This window comes from Empidonax traillii, unplaced genomic scaffold (genome assembly GCF_003031625.1).
Source record: "Empidonax traillii isolate 1590-97213 ecotype Southwest subspecies unplaced genomic scaffold, ASM303162v1 scaffold1447:size107252, whole genome shotgun sequence".
NCBI classification, from domain to species: Eukaryota; Metazoa; Chordata; class Aves; order Passeriformes; family Tyrannidae; genus Empidonax; species Empidonax traillii.
In genome coordinates this window covers 32,800-42,314 of record NW_020956640.1, presented here as the reverse complement: position 1 = coordinate 42,314, position 9,515 = coordinate 32,800, and the positions used below count along the sequence as shown (strand labels likewise).

Sequence of the window (9,515 nt, the reverse complement as noted above, 5' to 3'; positions counted from 1 at the left end):
ACCATAGTCCGAGAAAAGCTGTCTCCGAATCTTGCAACTCAGGGTAGCATTTCCTCCTTCTGCTATGGTATAACTTTCCTGTTCTGGTTGAATTTCCTGGCCTTGATATGGCACACTTCTAACTGTCCTGATCCCATAATTCCCTTCCTCGTCACAAGAGACAGCACATACAAAGGTACTTTCAGTGTCCCCTACTTCTGGATTTGAAATATTTAACCAACCTATTCCATTCTCCTCGTCAGACCACCAGCCAATTCCCTCAGTTTGTCTTTCCCATATTCCAGTTGTCATGTTTATTTTCCACCATTTAAGATCAAGGTTCTCATAGCATGGATAGCTCAATTTAAACGTGCAATTAATCCGTAGAGGAGGGCCATGCCATGTATCAACTTGCAGATGAAGGGGTATCTGTATGCCTGAGTCCCTATTATGTGTGGAATTAAACGTGTGTATTCTCGCATACTCGTAATCAAAACTCATTTGAACCCACACTATGCAAGAATACACACCATCGACCTCAGGAGTCACAGTGGGTACCTGCAAGACGGTATAGCCCTTTCGCTGGGTCCTGTTCCATACCGTGGTCACACCTTGGGTTATATCATGGTCCCAATCCATCCATCGCCACCAAACATGCACGTCATCCCATTCAGCTTCCCGGTTTTCAGAAAACAAACAGGTCAGATTTACACTTGTTCCTTCAGGCACTAAAACAAAAGGATTAGACACAGTAATTGTAACACCTGCATCAGTGGTACCTATTAACAGTAACAGAATTACTATTCGCACTATGAGTCTTATTGGACCGCCCGGAACACCGTTCTGGTCGGCGTGATGGATTCTGCAGTCCACTGCACAGGGACCTTCTTGACCCTCGTGTAATGAATCCAGTTGTCAATGCCTTCGACCTTGACTGCTGTATAGGTTGTCATCAACACCTGGCGGGGGCCGTCCCATGTTTCCTTCAGTGGTTCTACTGACCAATTCTTCACGTAGACCTGATCTCCTGGAGAAATGTCATGCACTGGATTCTCCAGAGGTAAAGGCCGATTCCACTGTAAGGCTCCCCGAAGCGCTAAAAGAGTCTTATTTAGAGACAAGATATAGTTAAACACAGCTTGGTCTCCCACTACATGAGGGTCACCCTGATACGTCGCAGCGTGATATGGTTTTCCATACAAAATTTCGTATGGGCTTACCCCAATTCTTTCCCTAGGTTTAATCCTGATTCTCAACAGAGCAAGAGGCAAAACTTGGGGCCACTGAATTTTCACTTCTTGACAAATTTTCTTTAATTGGTTTTTCAGGGTCTGATTCATCCTTTCCACCTGCCCACTAGATTGTGGCCTCCACGGGGTGTGGAGATTCCATACTATTCCTAACACTGTGGCTAAATCCTGTACAACTCCTGCAATAAAGTGTGGTCCTCTGTCTGAAGATAATCCTAATGGTACTCCAAATCTCGGGATAATTTCTTTCAAAAGAGTCTTTACTACTTCCTTAGCCTGGTTAGTTCTACATGGAAAAGCCTCTGGCCACCCTGAAAAGGTACACACATACACCAGCAAATATTTGTATGTTTGAGCCCTTGGCAATTCAGAAAAGTCTACCTGCCAGTAGTCTCCTGGAAGCTGTCCAATCTGAAGTTTTACCATTTGTACCTGTTTCCTCACTATTGGATTGTTTTTAATACATGCTGGACATGTCGCATTCACCCTTTTAGCCAGCGTTAACATCTGATTTGAGAAAACTTTATTTCTCAGAAATTTAACCATTGCTTCTGCACCCCAGTGGCACTTACCATGTTCGATTTCAAGCACTGTCTTCATTATTCGGACTGGCAGTATTACCTGTCCAGTAGGGGTAATATACCATCCTTTTACATTTTTCTTTGCTTCCATCATGTGGGCCAACTTTTCATCCTCTGGTGTGTAATGGGGCTTTTCTTCCAAGTGTACTGCTGCTGGGTTATCACGAGTTGGTAGCAAAGCCATTTGAGTCCATACCTGTGTAGCTGCTCGTCGTGCTGCTTGGTCTGCCAATCTGTTTCCTTGTGACTCCGGTTCCGAACTGGTTTGGTGTCCCTTCACATGCATTATGGCTACAGCTGACGGTTTGTGTATTGCCTCTAGTAGCTGAAGAATTTCTTCCCGATGTTTAATCGCTGTCCCTTGTGAAGTAAGCAACCCTCTCTCCTTCCACAATGCCCCATGTACATGAACTACTCCAAAAGCATACTTTGAGTCAGTCCAGATATTAACTCTCCTTTCCTGACTTAAGACTAGGGCTCTTACTAGTGCCCATATTTTGGCTTTTTGTGTTGATGTTCCCGGGGGTAATGCCTTTGCTTCCACAACTTCCTGTAGGGTTACCACCACGTACCCTGCATACCTGGTACCTTTTTCCACAAAACTTGATCCATCTGTGAACAGTTCCCAGTCCGGGTTTTCCAGTGGTTCATCCTTCAAGTCCTTTCGACTAGCATAGACGTGTTCGATTGTCTCCATGCAGTCATGTTCCAGGACTCCCTCTTCCTGGGCGGACCTGAGAAACTCAGCTGGATTGAGATGATTAGTAACTTTTAATTCAATGTCATCCTGTTCCCTAAGCAGGGCCTGGTATTGTAACATTCTGCTGGAGGAGAGCCAATGTCCTCCTTTCTGTTCCAGGACTGCTATGACCATATGTGGCACGTAAACTGTAATATGCCTTCCCAGAGTCAGTTTACGTGCTTCCTGGATCAATATCACCGTTGCTGCTACTGCCCTGAGACACCCAGGCCAACCCCCACTTACAGTGTCCAGTTGCTTTGAAAAGTAACCAACGGGTCTCTTCCAGGATCCCAGTCGTTGTGTGAGTACTCCCAGGGCCAACCGTTGTCTTTCACAGACATACAGCTGGAAATCTTTAGTTATGTCAGGCAGTCCTAAAACAGGTGCTTCCCGCAAGGCTTTCTTTAGATCCTGGAATGCCTTTTCCTGTGCCGGTCTCCAAACTAGCTGCGGCTCTTTCACTGCTTCGTACAGTGGTCTGGCAAGGAGTCCGAAATCAGGAATCCATAGTCGACACCAGCCGATCATTCCTAGAAAAGATCTCAATTCCTGATTATTCCGTGGGACCGGGATAGCACAGATAGCTTTTACTCTGTTTGTGCCTAGTCGCCGAACTCCTTGGGAAATCTCGCAACCCAGGTAGATAACTTTTTGTTTAACTAATTGAACCTTTTCCTTTGAAACTCAGTATCCCGCTTGGCCCAACATGTTTAGCAGTTCAATGGTTAGCTTGTAGCACAGCTCTCATCCTTCTGTACCCAGAAGGATGTCATCTACATATTGCAATACTATGTAGGAAAAAGGAGAGTCTTTTACCTGTGATGTCTTCCACTCTTCAAGTTCTTTTGCTAGCTGATTACCAAATATTGTAGGCGAAGATTTATATCCCTGTGGTAGACGCGTCCAGGTTAGCTGTCTCTTCCTCCCCGTGTCAGAATTTTCCCACTCAAAGGCGAAAAGGTGCCAGCTCTCCGGTGCCAATGGTATGCAGAAGAATGCATCTTTCAAATCTATTACTGAAAACCACTGAAATTTCTCAGAAACAGATGTTAACAAGGTTTGCAACCACCGGGTGAATGTCCTTGGTTAAAAGATTGACTGCCCTCAGATCTTGTACTAGTCTGTATTTCCTGTTTGGTTTCCTTACTGGAAAGATTGGTGTATTAAATTCTGATTCACACGCCTTTAATATTCCAAGAACTATAAATTGTTCAATTAGAGGCACTACCCCCCTTCTCGCCTCTAAACTAATTGGGTATTGTTTAATCCGCACTGGCTGTGCCCCTTCCTTAAGTTCTATCACTACTGGAGCTGCTGCTTTAGATAAACCCGGGACCCCGACCTCCCACACCCAAGGGACAACTGCGTGTTCTATTTCCTGAGGAATTTCTTCTGTTTCTATTTCCTTTACCGTAAATATTTGTGCTACATTTTCTTCTGGGATTTCTACCTTGACCCTTCCATTTTCAAACACAATAGTAGCCTGTAAGAAGGACAACAAATCTCTCCCTAACAAACACTCTGGGCTATTAGGCATATAAAGAAATTGGTGATCCAATTGTTTCCCCCTAAATTTGATATCCAGTGGCCTCAAGAATGCACGTTCCTCTGCCTGTCCCGATACACCCACAACACGGACAGTTGAATTACTTAAAGGACCCATTAACCGATTCATTGCTGAAAAACTAGCTCCCGTATCTACGCGAAATTCCATAGGTTCTCCTTCTATTTCCAGGACAACCTTTAGGTCCTGGTCTAGTCAACTTTGGCTATTGTAGTTTTGCAACATAAATGCTTGAGCGACACCGTGTGGCGTCCCATTAACTGCACCCGGCATGTTCCCGGCAAATGAATTCATTCCTACCCCCGCATTTAGGGGGCATTCATTCTTCCAATGTCCCTGACCCTTGCATAGTGCACACTGATTTAACCCTATCTTTCCACATCCCCCCTGGAATCCAAATCCACCCTGATTATTAAAACCTCTCCCAACTCCTCTCCCTCTGCTTCTATTCTCTCTGCCATAATTCCCTCCGGCTGCCTGCAAAATGGCTAACATGCTCGCTTGTTGTTTCTTTGTCTGCTCCTTCTCACGATTATTATACACTTTCCAAGACACTTCTAACAATTTTTCTAAATTCCACGTCTCTTCCCCTTCTAATTTCTGCAGCTTCTTTCTAATATCTTCCTGGGACTGCCCCATGAAAATCAAAGCCAGCTGTAACTTCCCCGATTCAGCCTCTACATCCAAATCTGTATATTTTCGAGCTGTCTCCTTTAATCTTTCTAAGAAGGCAGAGGAGGACTCTGCCTTATCCTGCCGCACAGAGTACAGCTTCGACCAGTTTAAAGTCTTTGGAATTCCGCTTCGAATTCCTTCTATCAATAAATCTTGGTAAACCTTTAACCCATGGTAGTCGGCTGCAGCATTGGGATTCCACTCGGGATTTTCCCGAGGGACTAAATCATTAACCGTTCCCTGCCCAGGCTGCGCGCGTATCTTTTCTCTGGCTCTCTCAACCATTACACGCAATACCATTTCTTTTTCAGTAGAATCTAGGATTGTATCCAATAAAACCTGCAAATCAGTCCAGTCCGGGTTCTGAGTTTTTATAACCATTTTTACAACACGCGCTACGCGCTCAGGATTTTCTCTATACGCCCCTGCTGATTGCTTCCAAATTAATAAATCACTTGGCGAGAAAGGCACTTTCACCATGACACGCGCTCCTCCTGCCCCCACTGCCTCTTGCAGAGGGACCATCAATTTCGGGGGCGAGGGCGACACAGCCCTCTCCTCGTTTCCATGTCTCCGCTCTCGACTTCTTCCCCGTTCTTTCCTTCCCCTACGAGTCCGTCCCGCTAACGGAGTCCTATCAGTGTGCTCCTTTTCCTCCTCATCCGAGGATGATGGGGGCATAGGTGGGGGCGAATCTCACCTGCGTGAGGGAGTTGCTCTCAATGGGGGTGCGGTAGGAGTGGGGGCTGCTCTTGATGGGGGCGCAGTAGGTGTGGGAGCTGCTCTTAATGGGGGCGCAGTAGGGGTAAGGCTCGGAGAGACTAACAAAGCAATATCTTCCTCCGGTTCAACAAGCCGTGCCTTTCGTTCTTTGCATCCCACACATTCGTCATTTGATGCTTTTAGTACCAACACACCACAGTCATTCTGCCACTCAGGTTTACGTCTCAGATAATAAAATAAATCTAAATATGGTATTTCATCCCATAGATCATTGTCTTTTAAATATTGCAGTAAAGGAGACATTATCTCTAGCGTTATAGTGCCGTTTTTCGGCCACTGCATCCCTTCAGTATCATACTTCGGCCACACATTATTACAATAGTCAATTAACTGCTTTTTACTTAGTTCTTGTCCAAAGTTCCCCTCCTTCCAATGCTTTAGTATGCGACCGAGCGGAGAATCTTCAGGAATATTAGTTTCAGAACAGGACAATGCTCTAAAGGTTTTAAAAGGCATCATTCCCACAATAGCACAACAGACTCACACAAACAGCAAATACCACAAAAAAATAAAATGTCACAAGCAATAAAATACCACAAACAGTTACGTAACTTGTTTCCACAACCAATTTGCCGAAATCCAGTATACGGCAAATACTGGCTCAGCGCAGCTTTCGCCACGTCTTACGACCAGTGCCTAGGCTTCCCCCAAAAAAATACCTCTCTCAGCCCAACCCAGCGAGTATACACGAACTCGTCTTATAAGGTAGGCTTATAACCCTTAAGAAAAAAAAGCACCTTCGGGCTTACCTGGAATGGTCGTCCGACGGGCGCAGGGGTCGGGCACAGAACGATGACTCCCCAGGAAATTCACCTGGCTGCCAGCATGGAGCGGATTGCCCGTGCGCGGCCCTGGCGACCGACCGGAGTCCCACCTGGTGTCGCCAAGACAACGACGCCCCCTATTGACTGTGGTTAGAATTGCACCAAAGGGCGCAAATTTGAACTGTTTACTTTTCCCTTTGCCTGTTTATTGGTTTGTTTTTTTTGAAGGGGATTCTTTGTGGGTATAGGAGTATTGTTTGGCTGTTTTACTTGGTTTTTTTCAGTGTTTCTGTTAATACACACCTTTTAATAAAGAGTTGTTATTTTTCCTTTTCCATAATTCGTTTTTCCTTCAGTGGGAGTCTCTTAATTTCGGATTTATAATTGCTTAGAGGGAGGAGTTTGGGTCTCTTCTCATAACTCATCCCCAGCAAAAGACCCTTGTCTCATTTAAACTGGGACAGACAGTATGATCCAAGGACCACTACAAGCCTGAATTTCCTCTGTAGAGACATTGATAAATTACCTCAAGACCCTAACTACAGAGATGAAAGATAAACAGGAGAAAATGAAAGAGAGGATCCAGAGAAACAATTCCCATATGGCACCAGTGAGAACCAGACGCCTCCCAGCTAGAGAGAGTGGACAGACCTCACAAACTGAGTTGTGCTATTTCCTATCTGACCATGGAGAAGACATGAGACAGTGCGACAGGAAACCTACCCATGCCCTGGCAGCCCGAGTACAAGAGTTGAAGGAGAGGAAAAAAGGAAAGTCTGTGAAAGTGAGTGCAGTATAGGTATCCCATGGGCAAGGATCTGACCCTCTAGAAGGTACCTCCCATCGATATTCACAGAAGGAAAACTGTGACAAGCAGAAGAAGACCAGTATAAGAGGGGCCAGGCCTCTAACCAGGTAGAGGCACGGGACAACTGTGTCTATTGGACTGTGTGGATCTGATGACCTGGCACATCAGACCCACAAGAATACAAGGCTTTAGTTGAGACTCAGTGCATGTTAATGCCCTCAGGACATGTGCGACCAGAGACTATTTCCATTTCTGGGGTGACAGGAAGGTCTCAAGAGTTGACTGTGTTGGAAGCTGAAGTGAGCTTGACTGGGAAGGAGTGGCAGAAACACCCCATTGTGACAGGTCCGGATGCCCCATGTATCCATGGCATTGACTACCTTAGGAATGGGTATTTCAAAGACCCCAAGGGACATAGATGGGTTTTCAGAATAGCTGCTGTGGAGACAGAGGTGGCTCAGCAGTTGAATTCACTACCTGGCCTCTCGGAGAACCCTTCTGCTGTGGGACTGTTGAAGGTTGAGGAACAGCGAGTGCCAATTGCCACTACAATAGTGCATCATCAGCAGTATCGAACAAACCGAGACTATGATCCCCATCCATAAGATGATTCATGAACTGGAGGGCCAAGCAGTGACCCACTCACTCTTCAACAGCCCCATCTGGGGCATAAGTCTGATGGAGAATAGAGATGGACTATGGACCATCGTGACTTGAATGAAACCACCCTGCTGCTGAGTGTCACTGTTCCAGACATGTTGGAGCTCCAGTACGAGCTAGAGTCCAAGGCAGTGAGGTGGTACTCCACTACTGACATTGCAAATGCATTTTTCTCCATTCCCTTGGCAGAAGAGTGCAGGCCACAGTTTGCTTTCACCTGGAGGGGTGTGCAGTACACCTGGAACCGACTGCCCCAGGGGTGGAAACAAAGTCCCACGATCTGCCACGGACTGATCCAGGCTACACCAGAGAAGGGTGAGGCCCCAGAACACCTGCAGTACATTGATGACATCATCATATAGAGGGACACAGCAGAAGAGGTCTCTGAGAAAGGAAAGAAAATCATACAGATTCTCCTGGGAGCTGGGTTTGCCATCAAAAAGAGTAAAGTCAAGGGACCTGCCCGAGAGATTCAGTTCCTGGGAATAAAGCGGCAAGATGGATGTCATCAGATCCCAACTGAAGTCATCGATAAGATCACAACCATGACTCCACCTACCAGCAAGAAGGAAACCCAAGCTTTCCTGGGTGCCATAGGTTTTTGGAGAATGCATATCCCCGAGTACAGCGAAATCGTAAACCCTCTCTATCTAGTAACCCGCAAGAAGAATGATTTCCAGTGGGGTCCTGAACAGCAGACAGCATTTGAGCAGACTAAGCAGGAGATTGCCCACGCTGTAGCCCTTGAACCAGTCAGGACAGGACCAGATGTGAAGAATGTGCTCTACTCTGCATCTGGGGATAAAGACCTCTCCTGGAGCCTCTGGCAGAAGGTGTCTGGCGAGACCCAAGGCCACCCACTTGTATTCTGGAGCTGAAGCTACAGAGAATCTGAAACCAACTACATGCCAACAGAAAAGGAGATCCTAGAAGCTTATGAGGGAGTACAAGCTGCCTCAGAGGTGATTGGCACAGAAGAACATCTCCTCCTGGCACCTTGACTACCAGTGTTGAGTTGGATGTTCAAGGGGAAGATGCCCTCTACGGATCATGCCACTGACAGTACATGGAGCAAGTGGATTGCCCTGATCATGCAGTGCGCCTGCATTGGAAATCCAAATCGCTCTGGGATCCTAGAAATCATCACCAACTCGCCAGAAGGTGAGAACTTTAGTCTAGCAGAGGAAGAAGAAGGAGAGCAGGTGGTACGGGCGGAGGAAGCCCCAGCATACAATCAACTACCAGAAGAAGACATACGCTACGCACTCTTTACTGATGGTTCCTGCTGCATTGTAGGGATGAAACGTAAATAGAAAGTAGCTGTATGGAGCCCCACACAACAAGTTGCAGAAGCTACTGAAGGAGAAGGTGAATCGAGCCAATTCGCAGAGCTCAAAGCTGTCCAATTTGCGTTGGACATTTCTGAATGAGAGAAGTGGCCAAAACTTTACCTCTACACGGAGTTGTGGATGGTGGCCAATGCCCTGTGGGGGTGGTTGGACAGATGGAAGAAGGTCAATTGGAAACGTAGGGGAAAACCCACCTGGGCTGCTGATATATGGCAAGACATCGCTACCCAGGTAGAGAAACCGATTGTGAGAGTCCACCACGTTGACGCTCATGTGCCTGAAAATCAAACCAATGAAGAGCACAGCAACAATGAACAGGCAGACCGAGCTGCACAAGTCCAGGTGTCACAGGTGGATCTG

General features: G+C 46.4%; 1 protein-coding gene across 1 annotated transcript; it reads right to left on the bottom strand.

Annotated features, from left to right (window-relative positions):
• Positions 1-797: 797 nt before the first annotated feature.
• Positions 798-5,717, bottom strand: LOC114070137. The gene is made up of 5 exons (XM_027907378.1): positions 5,709-5,717; positions 5,492-5,575; positions 4,647-4,869; positions 2,007-3,235; positions 798-1,055 (listed from the first exon to the last, which is right to left on the bottom strand). The coding sequence occupies exons 1-5, from the start codon at positions 5,715-5,717 to the stop codon at positions 798-800; spliced, it is 1,803 nt and encodes a 600-aa protein (XP_027763179.1).
• Between the last annotated feature and the right edge of the window lie 3,798 nt (positions 5,718-9,515).